General features: G+C 45.8%; 1 protein-coding gene across 1 annotated transcript in view; it reads right to left on the bottom strand.

Moving 5' to 3' along the window:
- Window positions 1-2317: 2317 nt before the first annotated feature.
- SH3RF3 (SH3 domain containing ring finger 3) overlaps window positions 2318-21882 on the bottom strand; it is a 252787-nt gene continuing 233222 nt past the window's right edge. The window contains exons 9-10 of the mRNA XM_075091962.1: window positions 17066-17403; window positions 2318-5592 (exon numbers count right to left, since the gene is read on the bottom strand). Coding sequence (XP_074948063.1) covers window positions 5424-5592; window positions 17066-17403 — 507 coding nt within the window. The 3' untranslated portion in view covers window positions 2318-5423. The remainder of the gene's footprint in view (window positions 5593-17065; window positions 17404-21882) is intronic.

Consider the following 21882-nt stretch of genomic DNA (forward strand, 5'->3'; position numbering starts at 1 on the left):
TCTCTGACGGTAAGTCGAAGACAATCCTCCTTTCCCTCCTGTCTTAACGGCATCATTTTACCTCTCCCCCATCACTTAGTACTGCTCCCCATCACCACTGCGCTCCCCACAGGGAGCCCATGGGTGACAGCAACCTCACCGCCGGAGGCAGCTCCCCCATTGCTAACCCCCATCTTCTGCTGGGGTGCAGCTGGTACCTTCCCCAGCTGCACAGCGCTGACAGCACCGACAAGCCTGGGGTTTCCCTGGACATGGTATTTCCCCGAGGACACTCACCCCTAACTAAAAAGCCTGCCCTCTTTCTAATGCCCTGTCTGAGAGGGACAGGCAGGTGCCACGAGGCCAGCCCTGCTCCCCAGCTGCTCTCCTTGTTCGTGGGGTTTTCCACACACACATATGTGTGCACACAGGAGGTTGCAAAGCTTGTAATCCTGCATGCAATACACTTTCTTTTGCCTTTGCAAAAACACTGCGTCGCATCTTGTCTGGTGTGAAAGAGCCTTTTGTGTTGGAAACACCTTTCAGTCACTCCCTTGCCAAGTTGGTGGGATGCTGGCTGGCTTTCCCTGGGGCTGCAGGGGTCTCCATGGGGTGTGAGAAACAAAGAAACCCAAGTGGGGATGGGCTCAGTTGCAACTGAGCTGTACCTATAAACACAGAGGGGACACCCAGGCTGTCTGCCACAGGGGGGTTCTGGGAGGGTTGGGGGGTGATAGGACCCCCCTGGTGCGAGCCCCTTGGTGGCCTGGCTCGTGGCCCCTCTGCGGCAGGTGGTGCTGCTCCACGGCTGAGAAAAATCAAGTTGTTTTCCGAAGAGAGGAGAGGCACCCGCACCCCAGTGATTGGAAATACATCTGTGACCATTTGGAAAGTAGTTTTTGCTACATGGAAGGCTGGGACGTGAGGACAGGGCCTTCTCCAGACTGTATCACCTCTTGGCTTCCCTGCTAGTACAGCTCATTTATTTGGTTTGGCATGGACTAGCCAAGCTGTGTAGCTGCCAGGTTCACCATGTTATAAGGAGCTGCTATGTCAGGAAGAGCTTTTGGCCGCAGGAAAGCCCTGCAGATGTTGTCCAGGTGGTTCTGCTCTCCATGAGCATTTAGGAATAGACAAGCCATGTAACAATTTTACAATGATTATTTTTCTTTCAAACATGACTGGGATTCCTATCAGGCACTGGAGCAAGAGCAAAGGGCAGCATGCGGTGCGAAGGCTGGGCGAGGTGTGCGGCATGTGCTGGCAGTGTGGGCAGGAAGGATGCCAGAGGAGCAGGACCCGGCGAAGCGTGGAGGGAACCAGCACTCCAGACCAGCTCAGAAATAGCTGGCAGGCTCCTCTGTGTGGCATTTTGCACCATGCTGCTCGTCAGGCAGGGCGGCTGGCGAGGCCGAGCAGAGGGAGAGGTGTTGCCTGCCCACGTTCAAATTCTTGCAGATCCCACGTTTCAGAATTTTGACTCAGGATCCAGCTGAGGCAAAGAAGGACTTATGTCACCTCGCTGGAGCCCTGGCTCCTTTGAGCAAGCCTGTGAGACAGATGCCCTTGTGGTCCAGCTGAGCATGGCTCCTCCCTGCCCTACGTGCTCCTGGCTGGGGCAATGAATCACTACCTGCGGGCGCCTCTTGCTCAAAGGCATCTCCCAGCTGAACCAAGGCAAATACATCCAGACCCAGTGCATGCTCCCCCTCCAGACGCTCTGCACCATGTTGCTGAACAGCGTTCGGGTGCCCAGGGTACCACATGCTCCTTCCCTCTCTCCCCGTTCCTTGGCTGTGCATAGACTGGAGGACATGCAGACCCTGCTGGCACTGTGCCCAAGCCAGGGGTAGGAGGAAGGGGGTCTTGCTCTGCCATGAACCTGCTCAACCCACCAAGGGACCTCCAAACACCCCTGAAGCTCACTAGCAGGATTAGAGACTGCTCTTTTCCTTGCAAATGCTTCTGCTGCTGCATTCCCTCCCAGCCTCTCTGCCATAGCTGTGCCCTCACCACCTCAGTCCCTCTTCCTAGCCTGTCCCCACTCCCTTTCTTTCGACCTACACACCTTTTCTTCACATATAAGCTAAGTGTTAACTTCTCAAGGTTTTGAAGAATCCCAGATCTGCCAAAAGGAGATCCAGAAAGAGATTCTAACTTTTACTCAGGTATCTCTTAGCTCTATTTACATGGGAATTACTACTGAAAGCAAAGGGGCTGTAGGGCCAGCTCAAAAAGAGCAGGGTTTGCAGAGGGGTCTTCCCTGTTCTCTTTGTGAACCTCAGAGCCACTTACATCGTTAGTTCACTTTGCCATCTAACAGAGAGAGAAACCTCAGTCAAGTTGCCTTAATGTTTATTTTATTTAAAGAATCAGAAACACAGTCATTGTAGTTCATTTGTACTCATATCCGCCAACATTTCCTAAATCACGTTAACATTCATGTATAACAAAAACATTTTTCTGAGCTGTGCAAAGTTCAAAGGAATTGTTCAATTACTTGAACCCATTTCTAGAAGAGCAAACCTGGCATTTTACAAACTGAGGCCGCCTGAAGGAGTCTTTTCATTTTTTACCCCCCATTATAGGAGATGCAGATGCCCCCTCCTCCCCCTTTCCCTGGTATGACAGGTAAAAATTAGACCACAGTACAAGTTGAACCTCTCTCAGTCCAGGACTTTCCAAATGGCACTGGGTCATGTTTTCGTATCACTGAGCTGTATTAAGTTCTGCACTTGTGCTCCTGGCATGGAAGTGATTTGTCCAAGAAGATTACTCAGTAACCCAAACTGTGCTGATAAGCAATAAACAGGGGCCAGAAACAGCTGTTCTCAAAATAGAAACATCCCCCCCCCCCCGCCCCAAATATTTTTCCTTGCAGGAGGTATGACTGGAAGGGTTGTCGACCATTAAAAAACCCCACCATCCTCCCTGCAAAATAGATTTTAAAGCACTGATTTCATGACATGACAGCTGTGTGCTTCCTTGATCTTCTCACACACCAACTTTTGTCCTGTTAGAGTTAAGCATGAAAAGGTGGAAATCTGGAACCATTTTAGATCTGGCTAAACACAATAGACAGCAAATAAGCCGTTACCCTATTTCGTTTTTCTGAGCGTAGTAAATACACCCACGGAACAGAATTTGAAGAGAGCTTTAACCACGGTAAGTTGTCAGAAAAAATCTCCTCATGTCTGACAGATCTAATCCAGAATTTTATTGGAATCGATAACACGCATTTTGGCGTTGCTGACTTGCTAACCGTGCAGTTTACTGTTGGAGGTGCAGTGACACTGGTTCTGATCTGGACCAAATCAGTGGACAGATATGGCTCTAGTCTCAAGCAAGTCTTTCCAGAAGACGTTTCTTCAGTCTCTTATTGGTTATAAAAAGGCAATTTCCTCTCAACAGTAACTAAACTTTTAGTGGCTGACTCATTACAATCTGGAATATGAACAAATGCGGCAACGTTAAGTATAAAAAGAAACACCCTGAAAACGATGCCTCCCTGTTTGAAGGTGCTATACTTGGCCACGGACTGTGTTTCTGGAATTGGTTTGTTACGTGTGACAGCAAGAAGAAACTTATTTTACAGAGAACAAAGTCACGGAGCTGAACTTAAATAGGAACGCTCACTTACATGGGTTTTGATATGTACTAATGTACACGGCTTGAATGAAAACAAAACTTACACCTTCGCATATGAAATACTGGTAACGTAGTAATGATGTTCACCCACTGGGCCTCTTCCTTTTAATAAGATCATCTCCAGGTTACAGTGCCTCCGACATGCTTTTAAACGACCACCACATGTGGGCTTTGGCAAAGAGCCAGCCGCTGGCAAAGGCAAGGTACAGATACAGCTACGAAAAGCCTTTCATCACGTTCCATTCCTCAAGAGCCGATGTCTTTTTAAATACTCTCACAGTCGCATTATGGAATTTTTTTTTCTCCTTCTGCTTCACATGAATAACTGGCTAAACTCGCTTTACATTTATTGCACCTTTAAGTCCCTGGTAGATGAAAGCTTATATTGCCTGATACGGTTTGTATTGTAGCTTGACCGCGTTAAGAAATTGAACAGTCTCCAGAACCGTACATTTCTACAGTAAGAAATCACATTTCGATAACACTAACTACAGCCATCGCAGATCCGCTCTCGTCTCCGTGGTGCAACGACAGAGGAAAACTCCACGGTCCCTGCGCGTGCTAGAACCTGCAGTGTTCTTCTTATTGCCATGAAAAAGTCAATTAAAATGACTCGTCTGGGAATGACTTCCAGTTCTGGAGTAATTATCACTCTCCAGACAGAACGCTGTGCTTCAGCGTGGGTCTTCAGCCACTCTGAATACATAGGAGAGAGCGAGTGCATGCGTGGTGCACAAGCACACTCCCCCAGGAATATTTATCGGTGACCCAGCGGCTTTTTCTCTTTTCCTCTATGAAGCACGAGCAAGCAGTCTGATCTCGATCTTCAGGTACGTTTCTAATTTCATATGTTGAATGCAAGTCTTGTTGCAGCCTCTCTGTTTAACCAAACCAAATCTTTAACATTTAAAAAAAATAGCACCAGATGTATGAAAAAGAGGAAATGTCTGATCTAGTAGGAATATATATAAAGTAGAGCAATTCTTACAGTAAAAAGGTACGTCATACAAAAAAGCAATGGAAAGTGATACTGAAGGACAAAAATCCATGCTGCATACAATAAGGGCAGAAGACAGGCAAAAGGGATTCTGCTCAAATAACCACAGTTTAATGGCGGAGCCGTACTTCCTCCAGGACCTCCCCGGCGGCAGCGCCAGGACACCGGATGGCATGGGACGCTGAGCACTAACACACTCACTGACAAACTTGCGCAGCATATCTTTGAGGTATATAGAAAGCATGACATTAACGTTTTGGACTCCTTGTTCTTTCTTGCACAATGATACACCAATCTTTAGCTGGGGTTTTCTCCACCCTCCCCTCCCTCTTTTTCCCCTGGGAAAAATGAAGTCCCAGTTTAAGAGCTTCCTAGCACACCTCCTTGAACTCTCAAATCCATCTTGCATAGGCCAGTAATAAGAACACTGCAGCTCTGACAAATAAGTTACAGCAATATAACAACTTTCCTCTTAACTTTTTTTAAAGATATCTTCTCTATAATTTACACAAAGGGTTAACAGCCGGCATTTAGGTTACGTACAGTCCAGATGGGCGTCCTTTCAGTCTGTGATTCCAGGTGGAAGGCACTACTTCAACATACCACTGTATGCACCGCACGTGGTCTCAGGAGCACAGTGGAGCACTGCGTCTCCAGAGCTGTAGACTGAAGGGCCTGGGGGGAGTCTTTGGAAATAAAAATGGCAGTGGTCATCAGTCCAGTTTCCCTTTGCTGTCACTTCTTGTGCTATGCAGTTTCCCCTGAAAGTTCCTCCAGTTGAGAGAGTGGCGAGCTGTCCTCAGAAGCTCTCGACAAAGCTCCCGGGGAAGAGGCCCGTCCTGCCGTTCCTCTGCAACGTCCCTTTGTACCAGCCGTCCTCCCGTTTCTTGTGCACAAACACAATGTCACCTTCCTTCAGTTCGATCTCGGCCTCGCTCTGAGGCGGGTACGGGACCACGACGCGGTACCTTTGGAGACAAAAACGCAAAGACCTGGTCAACCAGCAGTTGAGCCTGTACCCGATGGGAGCAGCCAGGCATCTGAACCAGAAATCTTGGGGAAAAATGCTTTTGGAAACATTGATCAGTAAGTTATATTTTCACACACCAGTTGTATCTGATGCAGCTACATTTTCTACTAAAACTCAGTATGATGGGGAGATTTCTGGCCAGCTTGACTGGGAACTTGACCAGGATGTACTCTGGAACCAGACCATGAAAGCAGGAAGGTATTGTCAAATGGCTGGACTACTCGCAGTGGTCTCTGCTCCTGAGCGCGTGCCAAGCCTGCGCCACAGATTTGGTCACTTTCTCCTGGCACTGCATCTATCTCTACTCTAACACATCTCATTCAGCACTGCATCTGCTCCATCTAAAAATCACAGAATCATAGAATGGTTTGGGTTGGAAGGGACCCCTAGAGGTCACCTTGCCCAACCCCCCTGCAGTGAGCAGGGACATCTTCAACTAGATCAGGTTGCTCAGGGCCCCGTCCAGCCTGACCTTGAATGTTGCCAGGGATGGGGCCTCCACTACCTCTCTGGGCAGCCTGTGCCAGTGTTTCACCACCCCCAGTGTAAAAAATTTCTTCCTTATATCTGGTCTGAATCTATACCAGACCCTAATAAAATGTCTGTCCCCCTCTTATAAGCCTCTCTAAGTATTGAAAGGCTGCAATAAGGTGTCCCCACAGCCTTCTCTTCTCCAGGCTGAACAACCACAACTCTCTCAGCCTGTCCTCATAGGAGAGGTGCTCCTCTGATCACTTTTGTGGCCTCCTCTGTACTGGCTCCAACAGCTCCCTGTCCTTCTTGTGCTGAGGGCCCCAGAGCTGGACACAGGACTCCAGGTGGGGTCTCACCAGAGCAGAGCAGAGGGGCAGAATCACCTCCCTCGACCTGCTGGCCACGTTGCTTTTGACGCAGCCCAGGATTCAGTTGGCTTTCTGGGCTACGAGCACACACTGCTGACTCATGTCTAGCTTTTCATCCACCAGTACCCCTGAGTCCTTCTCTGCAGGGCTGCTCTCAATGCCTTCATCCCCCAGCCTGTACTGATATCAGGGGTTGCCCCAGCCCAGGTGCAGCACCTTACACTTGGCCTTGCTGAACCTCAAGGTTCACACAGGCCTGCTTCTTGAGCTTATCCAGGCCCCTCTGAAATGCATCCTGTCCCTCAGGCATGCCATCTGCACCCCTCAGGTTGGTGTTGTCTGCAAACTTGCTGAGGGTGCACTGGATCCCACTGCCTATGTCCCTGATGAAGATATTAAACAGCACTCGTCCCATTACGGACCCCTGAGGGACACCACTTGTCACTGATCTCCATCTAGACATTGAGCCAATACGGTATCATGCTGGGAGGAGTGGCTGATACACCAGAAGGCTGTGCTGCCATCCAACGAGACCTGGACAGGCTGGAGAGCTGGGCCAAGGGGAAACTCACGAAATTCAACATAAGCAAGTGCAAGGTCCTGCACCTGGGGAGGAACAACCCCAGGCACCAGTACAGGCTGGGGGCTGACCTGCTGGAAAGCGGCTCTGTTGAGAAGGACCTGGGAGTGCTGGTGGGCAGCAAGCTGACCATGAGCCAGCACTGTGCCCTTGTGGCCAAGAAGGTCAACGGTACCCTGGGCTGCATTAAAAGGAGCGTGGGCAGCAGGTCGAGGGAGGCTATCCTCCCCCTCTACTCTGCCCTAGTGAGACCACATTTGGAGTACTGTGTCCAGGTTTGGGCCCCCCAGTTTAAGAAGGACAGGGAACTGCTTGAGCAAGTCCAGTGGAGAGCTGCCAAGATGATCAGGGGACTGGAGCATCACCCGCATGAGGAAAGTCTGAGAGACTTGGGTTTGTTCAGCCTAGAGAAGAGAGGGCTGAGGGGGGGATCTCATCAATACTTATAAATATCTGAAGGGTGGGTGTCAAGAGGATGGGGCCAGACTTTTCAGTGGTGCCCAACGACAGGACAAGGGGCAATAGGCACAAGCTGGAACACTGGAAGTTCCACTTAAATATGAGGAAAAAACTTCTTTCCTGTGAGGGTGCCAGAGCAGTGGCACAGGCTGCCCAGGGAGGCTGTGGAGTCTCCTTCCCTGGAGACATTCAAACCCCACCTGGACGTGTTCCTGTGCCCCCTGCTCTAGGTGTGCCTGCTCAAGCAGGGGGGTTGGACGAGATGATCTCCAGAGGTCCCTTCCAACCCCTACCATTCTGTGATTCTGTGATGCTGTGAGCCATTGATCACTACCCTCTGGATGAGACCATCCAACTGATTCCTCATCCACTGAACATTCCACCCATCAAATCCATATCTCTCAAATTCAGAGAGAAGGATGTTGTGGGGGACCATGTCAAAGTCATTACAGAAGTCCAGACAGATGACATACATAGCTCTTCCCTTGTCCACTGATGATGAAAAATTGGGTTTGCAGTGCTCCCACCAACTGCCTGTGGTATCGGCAGAGGTTAGCTAAAGCAGTTAATGTTTTTCTTCTTATTATGTTTCTTGAGAATGTACTTGGGGTCCCTCAAACCTGGAAGTGAAGCTAAAATGGAGAGATATCAAATGACTTTTGAAGCACTCTCCAAACCAACAGGGAGCCCCTGTCCTGAACTATTCACAGGGCTTTCTGGGAAACTAGTTTTCAAGTGTCACTTCATTTTGATGAAGTAATGATGGGTCTGATCCTGATACAGCTATTCTGCACTCAGGCTTATCAGCAGGCATCCTCCTGAGAGCACAGACTGGGCCCTTTTATATCAATGCTCTTCTGTGCAGAGCAGGAATATATATCTGCTGCACAGTGGTTTTTTTTTCCCTCAGCACATGTACTTTCGCAGTCATCTGGCATTTGGTTAACAGTCAATAACTGTTTTGCTAATTGCAAAGTAATTAATACAATAAGATAGTTAAAGGGTGCCGACTGATTACCTAAAGCCCGTCTCCTGAGGATTAATATTTCCACAACCACTACATTGCTACTGATGCCTCAGTCATGTTTGTGACAAGGCGAGTATTTATTTAAAATAATATCCTGTCCTCAAGGACTAACTTCAACCTGCCCTGGAGGCTCTGGACCACTCCCTGAGGCCATTCCCAGTGAGATGGTACCAAAGCAAGGGGCTGCCCGGTGGCAGTCACTAATTTTCTTTACAGATGTTACTCAGGTACCTAATGACTGCAGTTCTGAAACTAGGGACTCCACTTTGATGTGACAGTGAGAATACCAGCTTTGGGTCTATGTTTGGATATCTCCACAACTAAACATCCCATTACTTGGAAAAACATTTAACTCATTTGGAGTGGAGATTCTGCTCTAAAACCTGAGTACGACCTTTTTATCTTGACACAGCAACACAGCCATGTAGAAAATATGTGTTCAAGTGCCATCAAAAATGTGCTTGTTTTCTCTGTCCCTTGCTCAGTAAATCTTGTTGCCACTTCCTTCCTCTGTGGAAAAGCAAATAACAGAGGTTGAAACATGTGCTGCTGGCTGGCTGCAGGAATATGGTCTATCATGCTATCATCGGTGGAACTGCTACACTTATATTATGAAGCTTTGCCAATTACAGCCATTATGCAAATGAATGCACACATTATTTCAAACACTCTGCTGCAGTGTTGATTAATTAAATTATCAGAGTGGAACAATTGTAGCTAAGACGATGCCAAGTTTCAGATCTTGCAACTCTATGCAGAGCCACAGATCACTGGAGCTCTGCACCAGGATCTCAAGAGGTGTTGAGAAAGAAGAGGGTCAGACCACAACAGCAGCCAGGTGGTGCAGAGGTACTCCCAGGCCCTTTAAGCAGATCAGGAAACAGAAACAAAGAAAAAGGGAGGTGTCTTGGGCAGGGTTGTCCCAAAGACCCAGGGGGACTGCCAACACCTCACATCATACCTTAAGCACAAAGCTGTCCTTTTAAAGCCAGACTACATCCCAGGAGTGAGGAGCTGCTAGTCCCTAAATGGTTCACATGAGCAGGGATGTGACCACGCTAAACAGGAATGTGCCCATCATCGTTAAAGGGGTTCTACACATCATCCCCTTAGAGATTTAGAAGAATAAATCTCAGTCACTGCATTACCAAATTAAGTACTTTTTCCCATTTAAGGAAACCCCAAATGCTATGGTATAAATTAAATTAACTGTGGTACTTCACAGGAGAGCACCGAAGTGTTTTTGATAGAATAATGAAATCCTATATATGAAAGACCTTGCAAATCGGTTTAAGATATCCTCCGTGAGAGATGGAAAAAGATGCTATGCTTTTTTCCCTGGAGAGGCTTTTGAAGCGGGGCCTGGGAGAGGCAGCAAGCCCAGTGAGGGCATGGGCTACCCGCTGGCAGGTCGCTGCTGTGCCGCCCCTCCAGACCTCCAGGTGGCATCTCAGCCTAGGTTATCCTCTGGAACTGAACTGCAAATACATATATTAGGCATATTTTATTTGGCTGAAAAGATCCCTTTCTTCCCTCCCAGACATCCTCCCTCATTCCCAAAAAGGCAGTCCTGCATACTTCTGTTTATACCTCCCCTTTTCATTTCACATCTTTGAGAAGCTACTCTAAAACTGTAGGTTTTCTTAAACCAGACCACTTCCTGGCATGGTAGATGGATGTCAGAGCAATCTCAGTTTTGTCTGTGTCGCATTACACCTCCAAACTACCAACTTTAAAAAATGCTAATTAGCTGGGCAAAAATTGTGATGACCTCTGCCTATTATTGACAATGTTTTGTATTCTCTGTTGTAAATCGTACTTTCGGATAGTTGTAATTCTGGCAAATATTAACCATTTTGGCCCAAACTCACCACAGCAGTTGACTGTGTCAGGCTGATGGTCCCACATTCAGCCCAAATGGTTTCATCACCTCCAGGAATAACGTGAGGGTTTTTGCAGCACTAGCAGGACCCAGGTGAGTGCTTCCACAAACTGCTCTCAGGTCCCCATACTTGGGAGCAAAGACCTGTCCTGTGGTCCTGCTGGTCTGTCAAGGATGGTGTCCCTTCAGAAAAGCACCTGCTTTCAGCCAGGTTAAAAGCATTCAAACCACCTCAAAATTGCATATCCTAGTAGAGGCTTGTATGAGCACTGAAGGTTAAATCTCTGCTGATTCATGCTCCAAGATGTCCTAGCTCTGCAGGACCTCAGAGGTTGCATTTCTCTTCCTTTCCCACCAATGGGCTCCTCTGATGTTTTTCTCTCAGGGCACAGATTTGATATTGGACTTCCCCACTGCTGGCTGCTGTGGCACCCTTGGGTTGGACACTTCATCCCCAGAGGGGACTGTCCAGGATGGGCAGGGGCCTGGGGAGTGTCCTTGGTGCCCAAGAGAAAACACATGAGGAGAGGCTGTGAGTAGTATCAGCAAGGACTGGGGACAGGGTTTGCCTGAGCAGGGAAACCTCAGAGGGCTGGAGAGCAGGCTAAGGCAAGGGAGGGGTGAAGGGAGAGTGAAGCTGATGGGAGAAAAACTGGGAGCGGAGGGAGAAATGGGACCATGATGAAAACTGGAAGGCCTGACAGAAGGTGTGCGTATGGCTGCTGAGGCGGGCAGCTGTGCTGAGCTGAGCCTGGGAGAGCAAAGAGCCTTGGTGGGAGGGAGCCTGGGGCTGGGACATGACATCCTGTGGGGCAGGAGACTGGATGGGTAGAGGCTGGCACTGGGGCTGAGGGTGGGACGGGGACCCTGGCAGCAATTAACTCACTGAGAGCTGGGAATATGTCCATCATCTCTGTCCCTCTGCTGTCAGCAAAGACCTGGGAATCCCACTGTCCCATGTCTTCACAGCAGTCAAAAGAATCACCTCTCCCACCCAGCTCTCCCTTTGCTACTGCTGCTGACATCTGCAAGGTGCAGCTAAGACTCCTAACCTCAAATAGATGTTACATGATGGAAGTTCTGGGTTTGTTTCCTTTAAAAAAGCAAACTGTCTAAAAATATCATGTATGTAGATGCGTAAAGACATCCACTACTTTAACAAAACAGGAATGTTTCACATCCATGAATCTGAGATGAAGAAACAGGCAACTAAAATTGCCCATGACTTCACTTTTTCTTGTGTGCAATATAATTTTTCATTACATGATTGCATACTATTTTTCCCATAAAGAGGCCTCATTTAGTGCACAAGATGTCCCGCTCTGGACGTGAGTCAAGGCTTTGACACAGAAGAAATGTGTGGCTGCCAAAGCCACCCCATCTTTTGCAGAGGTTGGAGGATATATAGTAAGTGACCACAGCTAAACTCAGAGTAGCACAGGTGTGGGGAAAGTGGCTTCTTTGACTCCTCCAGCTGCAAAGCCTCGTGCTACACTTTCCATGGAGCGCGACTCATCTCATGCACCCTCACTGCGTAGGAGTCAGTTGTCTGGGCTAAATTACTCATGCAGGCTCTCTGTCAGTGCGCACAGACAGGCATTGAACAGTATTGAGCAGAACTGATCAGTAATTAAGGGCTGGGCTCAGGCCTGGATGCTGAGACAAAAAACCCCAAAATACTGAGTATCTATTCAATGAGTAAATAAGTGCATTCAGGACACTAGAGAAACATAGAACTAGAGAAACTTATGAAAACCGATGTAGAATGAGGCAAATTAGGTCTGCAGGGCTAACCTCCAAGCCGGTCCCATTCAGAGTGCTTGAATTCAGATGCTTGATGCTGGTTTCTGTTTGTCAAAGTATCATGCACCCAGGACAGGTTTCAGGAGTCCAGCCCTGTGACACCAACAGGTCCCTTGTGTGTTAGGGATACACAGTTAGTTTTGTGTGGGATAGGTAATCAGTGAAAATGAGGCATCTAGCCCAGTTAACTACTGCTCTTGCTTATCAGTGGAGCTCTACTTCTCCATCCTTTTATTGGCAGACTGCAGGGACCTGCAAAGTGCCTCTGCACACTACAGGCCAGAACCTGCTTCACTGTATTACGGTGTCTGAATCAGCACAAAGTCTGAATTAGAAGAACAAATCTCAGTTGGATCTTTTACCCTTCTGCTGGAAATATTGCAGGATTCGATTTCTGAGATGGTTAATTCTAATTTCTCATTCCTGAGGCAGGTATGCCTAGTCAGAGGAGCGCTTTACCATGTGCATACATGTCACTGTTCAGTCAGAACTTACTCTTGGGGTCATTTCTCTAGTATCACTTTCCAGGGAAGAAAAACCCCTTCCTTTGCTTTCCCTTTTGGCAAAGAAGATACACATGCACAGCAATTGAAGTCAATGGGGGTTAAGCACATGCTTGAATGCTTCCTTGAATTGGGAGCTCAATTTCTAACGTGGCAGTGATTTGTAGGAAGGATACATGGAAACATGGAAGGGTCTATTTTAAAGGTCAAACTCACTGCTCCTGTCTTATTCTGCAGCACTGTTGTGGTTACAACTTGCTTGAAGGCTCCATGAAAACCACAGAAACACGGCACAGATATGCCAGTCGTGACAGCAAGTCTGGATACGACCACTTTATCAGAATATAACATGGCAGAATTAGTGCCAGTTACTACAGAAGAGTCAACAATGCGTGACATGTTTTACTCAGGTTTGCATCTGGGAACAGTGCCAGGCAGCAAGGGGAACATGACTCACGCACGCACACATGCACGCTCGGCTCTCCTGTTTTGCTTAATGTACAGTCATATTTTCTTGAAGGGGGTGGCACGGAAAGTATTTTGCTTTGGCGCTGCTAGGCAGACAGCACACTCCTCTCCCACGTGAACTGACAGCGTCGGTGGGATGTGGGCAAGTCTCTGGCCCAGGTCCCACCTCACCACAGCGCATCCCTGTACTAGTTCTGTTTCTTTCACCAGCAGAAAGTGGATGGAGCAGTAGGTGGAGAAAGGCATGTGGGGCACATGCAGCCTGATGGGGTAGTCACCTGACAGCCAATCACGGCAACACAAAGTGACAAGGACACCACCTGGGAAATTTCTCCGCTCTGCTGCTCGGACTGCTGGGTGCTTTATGGCAGAGAGCAGCTGAAGGAAGGTGGTTTTATAAACGGTAGTGGGAAACTACACCCAGAAGGCAGAGATGGACACTAACTATCCCAGCAAACCAGCTAAATGACGGGAGAGCTAGGAGCAATTTCCTTTCTAATCCAGCCATCTATAACCAGGTTCTGTAATATCAAGTAGGTTAAGATAAAACAATTGTTTTCCTCAATCTCCCCATGCACAAAAAATGAATGAGAGCATAAACATTAGCAGCATCTCCAAGCAGGCAAAGCTCACTTCACCTTCCTGTCTGTCTGGCTGCAACTCCCACGAAGGGCTGTGCTGTCAGGCAGCAGAATAGGCAATTCTGCCCTTAACTCACAGCGTCGAGCAATCAGGGCCTTTTAATGCACCTCTGACATGGCTAGTGGCATGACCGCTTGGGTTTGATCAGCAGCCTGGATGTGGCGAGTGCTGGAGCTGCAAGCCAACCTCTATGGGAGAAGTAGCAGTCCTCTGCTGCCTGCCTGAGCCTCATTTCGAATGCCGTAAATATTAAGGAATGTGTTACTTCTTCCAACCTTTCAGTGCTCTGTCTCTATGCGCACAGATGGGCGTTGGGAGACAGAAAGCCAAGTACAGCTAAGTGAACTGAAATGCTTTGCAGCTTTTAAAAATTTCATCCAGCATCTGAATCTGTTTATCTAACCTTCTTTTTTCCTCTCCTCCCTTTTCTTTCTCAGAGAATTGCTCCTACTGTGCAGATGAAATGCACTAAAATGCAAACAAGCAAAATATGGAGCTGAGTGACGTTCAATACGAGTTCCTCCATGGCCAGATGTGAAAGGAACAAGTGGTTTGAAAACCGTAATTTGTTTTAAAAAAAATATAATTTGGTACTTCTGAGCAATTTGATGATTTAATGAGCACAGATGGATGTGGGATGAATTTCTAGGAGACAAGTGTTTAATGTATCTGCTCAGATTATTCCAGGACTAAGCATTATCCTTCCTAGTGCATGAAGGTAATTAATATTTCCCATTATGGGCATGAAAAAACCCATATGATCAGTTAAGGAATGCAGATACACCAATGATATGGAAGTTAATTCATAAATCAATTAGAGAATCTTGCCTGCTGTGTATAATTAGGGTTACTTCAATTATAGCTTATTTTCAGATTTAAGACTCAGAAATTAAAGTGCTTAAAATCAGAGTAAGTTCCTTACCACCATATACTGCAATTGGAAGTATTTACTCAGTTTTAGCAGTCTAAATCTATTTACTCCTAATTTCAGCACAGCTGAGAAGACTCAGCTAACCCCTGTCCCTCTGGTTCTATTCTGACACTTAAAATTGTCATCAGTTAAATGTTTCACTATCTGGACCATCCTGAGGTGAACTGAGAAATCTGTAGGATGTGGGACTAGCCCTGGCATATTAAGTAATGTGTCTGGACTTCTCTTTCAGAGCAGCACTGCAACAGCCAGCTCTGGAGATGTCAGGGGATGTTCTTCCCAGCTTCTTTTCATGGCTACGTTTAACTGAAGGTGTAGCATTCCACTGATTTAGTTACACTGGTGCTAAATCTGGTTTATATTGGCTTAGCTTTTCTTATAGCATTAATCTAAACTGATGTATACCAAATTAGGTGTGCCTAAATAGGGATTAGTTTTTCACTCTTTTTACTAAATTCCCTTTTCATGGATTTTAAGGACACGAGACTACTGTGAGAGTCTGCTCTCACTGAGAGCATGCTGAAGGACTTGCCTGTATTTATTTCTGCTTCAAGTCCAATAGCTGCACTTGAACAATAGCATCTCTTTTAGACAAAACGCCTAATCTAGAGTAAAAATATTACCTTGGCTGTCTTTTACAGACTTGCCAAGCCATTCCTAAGCCTGCTCTTTAGCAGGTGTATCAGAGCTCCCTGTATCACTGACTGCAAGTATATAATTTAAAATCTTCCATCATTCTTATGATGCTTCTTTGAGGCCACTCCACTTTGCCTCAGATTTGGCTGTTCTGAAATACACTGTTACTCTATGTTCCCCTTACCAATGCATTGAATTATCTCTGTACCAACAGGTCTGCCCTCTTCATCACCTACCTCCCACTTCAGTCCTCCATTCTGCAACAGCAAAGACTTTATGCTGGACAGTGCAGGTCCAAGACCCAACTCTTCTTGGGCTACATGACATATATGCACAATCATTTTCTAGTGATTCTGATCTAGAGTTAGATGTTATGCCAGTGAATCAGTTTTCAATCCACTTAGTATCTGCTGTGTCAGTTGTGCACAGTTTACTCAACAAGACATTTCATGGTAACAAACCAGATGCCTTAGAAAAGTTTAAATATGTTACAGCGTCATTGTTACCTTCCCAAACAAATTTCAACCAGCATTCAGTAGAACATTGTGTAAGGTATGAACTATCCTGTAGCATCCCTTATTATGCCCTGCCTCATCTCCTCCGTGACCCCAACTGGATTCAGGGTCAGGTGGCCTGCCCAGTCCATTCCCTTCAGCCTCTTTCATACATTCAGACAGAAACAGTTTCTTTCAAACTTCGGGAACTTCACTATTGTTCCAAAATTTCTTTAAATATCAATCCAGAGAGTTCCCCAGACTGCTTTTTGAAAACTCTTTGATGCTTTTGTAAAAAACATGTTCTCCTCAATCACTTTTTGAGTGGAGACCATTTCAATAGCATCGTTTCAGTGCATTATCTGTTCCTTTCCCAGTCCTCAAACTGTAGTCTTGTAGAAAATATTTACCTGAAGCCAATACGACTCTGCACATGGAGACCTAGCTTTTTTCTGTACCCCTGTTACTAGTCAGTTATTTCTGTCTCCATCTGCTTTTGTATTTTGGTGTTCCTACTCTACTCTTTTTGGCTTTGCAAGGTCAGTTACTCTACGGTGCCAAGGTGCAAGCAGGCTGCTGAAATGAGCTCCAGAATCACTGGTACATTCCTTTCTAGAAATGAGCTATATTTTTGGTAACAGTCACTGAAGATGTAACTGCCTGTAAATATCCTGAACAAGGAGAATTTGAAACAGTCTTTGGTATTGCAGAATAGGCCAGAAAGGGCCTTGATGAGCAAACACATCACCCCGTTGCCCCCAGGCAGGAAGCACCACATGACAATTCCATCAGTTTATTAAAACATAGGGATCCCACTTAAAAAGTGGCCTTTGCCAGCAGAATTTACACCCTCTGGGGTGAGAAAGCACTGCTGTCCTCCATATTTAGACCAGGGCTGTATGGTGTCAGGGTCAGGTGCTGCTCACCACATTTTTAATCAATGAATGTTAAACCTGCACTGTGTGTCAAACGATTTTCAATGGGCAGATGCATGTAAGCCCTGTCTTCCTAAAAGACAGCTAAGCCACCTACAGTCAATGCTCAGAGCAGCAAAACCGCAACAAACCTTGAGCAAGTTAAACTTGCAGCCCTCCTCCAAATGCTCCCTGAGGATGCAGGTGACCTCAGGAGATACACAGCTTACCTTTCCCGCGGCAAAGGCTTGGGCTCTGGCCGAATAGCTGCCATGGAAGAGAGGGGCTGCCTGGCAGGAGAAGGGATGGAAAAATTCAAATCCAAAGAGCCTGTTTTCCTGTGCAGAGGCTCCAGCCCCATGGCTCCCTGCATTTCACTCTCAATAGGGCATGAGCCAGCCCTGCCGTGGCTGGAGAGGGAGGAGAGCTCAGGTCCCACTGCCCCTTGCAGGACTCCTTCAATGGCTGCCTGGGGGTCGTGTGTGGGGGACACGGACGGTGGGGAACGTGACTTCTTTTTTGTTGATGCTCCTGCTAGAAGTTTCAGCAGCCCGCTTTTCTTCTCCTTCTGCAAAGGAACAAAATGAAATACGGGCAGTGAGCAGACATACCAACTCCCTTTGGAAAATCACAATGAGTGTGGCAGGAAACCTCCCAAAACTGCCATGACTAGGGGTGGATCCAGGAGGAACTTGAACTTTCGGTAATGAAGATGCTATGAAAATCCCTCCCCATCCAACAGGGCTTCAACTCATTCAGCAGAGTAAGGAGCCACCATATTGCAAGGATTATCTCCATTTTCAAGTTCGTCCAGGCAGTGATCATGTGCCTTTTGAAATAAATAGTGCAGTTACAGTGGGACACCAAACTTCCCACGCAGAGAAGGCGGTAATGGAAGTGCTGCCCTCTCTCTTCCAGGAGAATCCTGTCCCTCAATAGAGAAACTCCCCAAAAGTAACAAATCAGGCCCTGTGGGTAAAAATCTCTGCTGGGAAGCACAAGGGTCTGAGGAGAGATTTTAGATGCCAGCCCATTGCAAGAGAAGTGCTCATCATCACTGCCTCATTTGCAACCTGATGCAGATTTACTATAGGGAGAATGGAGGCACAAGACTGGTTTAATAGCTCCCCTTCACGTCCTGCATCACACAGCTATACCTATTTGCATCTCCTTCCCAGAAGTGGGTCAATTCTCATGTAAAGGTATCACCTTGATGGTTTGAAGACAGACCACAGAGCTCACAATTGGCAATTGCAGTGGCAGTTCATGGGAGGTTTCAATGTTCTACAAGGGTTTCTGATACAGAGGAAAGAAAACAAGATAAAAGCACCCTTTCGATTAATGTGAAAACAAAAAAATCAGCCTGCATTACTGAAGAAACACATCTGACTTTGTGGGTTTTATAGCAGTGTGAGAAATCCTGCTGCACATTTACCTCAAGCACATACAAATACAAAATATTATGTCCTTCAGATAGAAAGGTTTTGGGGTAGAGGGATTGTGTGAAGAAACTGGCACAGCACTAGGCTAGAGTTGCAACCAGCGATGCTCTGCAGTAAATTTTCAATTTTTTTTTTAACGACACAAGAACTTTTGCAAACGATCTGCTAGGTTTCTTCCTCTTCTGTCGGAAGTGCAAGCCATTACCCAAGACTATCTTCAGAGGCTCAGGGTTGTGAAGTTTAGCTATATTTGATAATTTGTTCTATAACAGGATCCCAGGGGATAAAAATGAACCCAGCAACTGCAATGCTTATGGAACAGAAACTCTCTCTCTATCTTCAAGCAGGAACACTCTTTGGAAATACAAGCCAGTAATGTATTTATTCTCTGTAGAAAAAATGTCCCGTGCAAGGTTTAAAATGATGCTCTTTTATATACTGACTGCTGAAGTAATTTCTCGAAGTAGCTTTAGGCTACAATAAGATAAATATAAGCTTTTAGAAGATGCCTGGATTTACTACAGTAGATGTACTTGGAGTGTCTGAGACCTCTGCTCCCAAAGTCCTTGTTTGTACTCTTTAGCTGTCACAGACTGGTAAGGAAACAGAAATACCTTAGATGTTAAGACACGGAAGAGCTAAAATGAAGCATAGCTGTTATCACAGAGACAATGTCCACTGATTTTTGAAAAGTAGAGTCTGAACTGTGCTTCCAGATCCCAGTCCCCTGCATACCAGGTTGCAGCTATTCGCTCTGTTTAAAAGGGTGTTTGTCACTTACAGGATGAAAGGATCCATCCTGCCAAGATGTTCATCCAGGCAGAATCCATGGAAGCCAAGGGAGGCTGGCCATATGGCACCATCAGGTCAAAAATACTAAATAAATTCCCCTGGAAACAATAGAAAAGCAGACCAAATGCCTGATAAACATCCTTCCCCGATGGAAAGGGACCGTTGTGGGAACTGTGGTAGGTGTGCATGCTGGAATTCACCTGAAGCACTAGAAAAAAATACTTCAGTGTTTCTCTCACCCTCTAATTAGGAAATATAGGTGCTGTCATCATTATATCAAATTTTAATGCTCTTCATGAAACAGCAAAACTCTCCTTTTCCTGTGGCACACGGGAACAATAGCTCTAACGATCCCAGCATATTGTGTCAATATGCATTTGAAGGTGTCTAAAGGTCAGTGACAGAATACAATAGCCGTTGTGGGGCTCTGGAGAAACGGCTATTGTGCAGCAGTGAGAACTTTGAGCCACTTTAATTGGCAGCTTTGCACATGCAAAGTAACTATGTGAACTAAAGCCCTGTATAACCAACAATTAATATTCCTGTGGGTAGCAGCTTTTCTAATTTTTGCTTCTAATTTAAATACCTTGGCAAATTTTCATTAGAAAAACCTTGTGTGACTTGGACCATTTAAGGCACAGAAGCAAAAATCCTTGGAAAGAAGGAGATGCATATATTCACACCCATCTGCACATTAAAAAGCAGATGAGTCTGACAGTCATTTGATTTTGTTTAAAAGAATGACTTCCACTCTACAGGGTTAGCCCTGCCATAAATTTCTACACTCAAACTACTATCCATCAGATAACAGAGAGCTACGTACCCTTTGTTCTACTTTAACAAAAGGAAAAATAAAGAATTGATTTTTAGCCCTTCTTAGTCCACTGAGCATTCTACTAAACTTCTGAGACTCAGATCTGTGATCTGTAAAGAGAGAAGATGATGTTCTTCAATTGCTAAACCTAGTCCTGCTAGTCAAGACCTGAGAAGTCCCATCCTTCCCATTATGGCCTTGGGCAAGATATTTAGAGGTGAACTGATAATAACTACTTCGGGTGCCTGGAGATTAGACATTACATCCAGTTCTTTCTCCCTCTGAGTCTGGCAAATGCTCTCAGTCTTCTGGTATCACATTGCCAGATCCTGTGCTGGTGCTGCTCAGAGCACTTCAAGCAAAACAAGGACTGTCAGGAGCTGATAATTTACTGTGATGTCTTTCATGAGAAACAGATTGGGTTTGAACCTCCTTGTGATCAGCAGTTCAACCTAAACCCCTTCATGCCTCCTCCCCATCTCTAAAATGAGACTAAGTTAAAACTCCTCATTGTACCATGGGAATTTGTTAATGACTCCAGTGTTACAAAGCTGTACATTTCTTTGAGAGCAACTGGTCCTTTTCCATGGCTTTAATATTAAAAAAAAGATTTGGAATGGGATGTTAGTATGCAGTCCCAGTAGTGACTTATTGCAAATGTCCAAGTATTATGAATTCATTTAATATTTACTGTAATAGCAGCCATCCTTCACAAGAAATTAATTTAATATTTATATGGCTGTCCAAGACAGTCCTTTCTTCAGCAGTTTCACTGTAAATCAATGAAGCATTAACGGGCGTAAATGCTGTAGAGAAATCTACACTGATTGGTTACAGACTCTGTGGGTTTTGAAAAGAGATAACAAGTTTACGGAGGACATATCTAATGACTTTCAGGAATTAAGTTTTTGAATGAAAAAACCCTATGGTTTACTTTCTCCATTCACAGATGGCTGTTTTATCATTTTCTAGGAAATCTGTAATCTACTGAAACAGCTGTGTAATTATTGAGTTTTCTTTGTCTAGTAGCTACATTTCCAATTGACTGCAAATGTGTTTGACGTCCCTACCTCCTGAACCTGCCAAGGTCAGACCTTCGCATCTGTGTTGATGGATGGATTCACAGTATGGACAGCACTTCTCCCATCTCCTGGTTACTGCCTGCATGTTTAACTGAATTTAAATCACCAACTTTGTGTTGCTCAGGTTTTAGTCTAGGAGGTTCAGAGTCAAAACTTCCAAACCTTAATTTCACAAGGATCAATACCTTGTTCAAAAAAACCCCCCAAAACAAGAGAGTGAAATTAGCTTTTTCAAATAAATCCCAAGGGCTGTGAACATAGACAGTATAGGTAGGGCAGAATTTCTTACTTCTCTAGCGAAGCCTACACTTGAGTCTCCGTTCCTACAGTGTAACATGAAGGAATCTCAGTGGAAATCAGTCTCTGGCAGCACAAGGATGGGATGGGCGGCATTTGTGTGACCCTGAAACATACACCTGGGGAAGCCAGCACTTGTACAGGTGCAAGATCCCCTCAATATCTCGCCGTGGCAATGTTTGGAAAAGTGAATACAGTCTGAGCTTAAGAACTCACGAAAGACTACATCAAAATTAAAGTCTCAGATATGTAAATGTTGAAATATTTTGCTTCACAGTAATTGGGGATGATTTTTCCCCTCATTAATAACCCCACTTGAAGATAATAACTAGCTCTTCTTTCAGCTTCAGAGATGAGATGAGCACAGAATGCAGCTACTTTGTTGATGGCTGAGTGATAACGGAGTTCCCTGTCTGCAAAGTAATAATCATGCCATAATCCAAATACCAATTATATGTACTGGCTGTATTAATACAGACCTTTTTTTTTTAAACCACCCTAATAAACAGAAAATTCTAGTTTAGTTTTCTTTGTCTGCAGCTCCTAATACTTAATTTCCTACCTATCCAGGCTCATTAAATAAATGAGGAAACCTTACTGCAGCTGATAGAAAAACTATC

The sequence above is a fragment of the Phalacrocorax aristotelis genome, chromosome 1 (assembly GCF_949628215.1).
Source record: "Phalacrocorax aristotelis chromosome 1, bGulAri2.1, whole genome shotgun sequence".
NCBI lineage: Eukaryota > Metazoa > Chordata > Aves > Suliformes > Phalacrocoracidae > Phalacrocorax > Phalacrocorax aristotelis.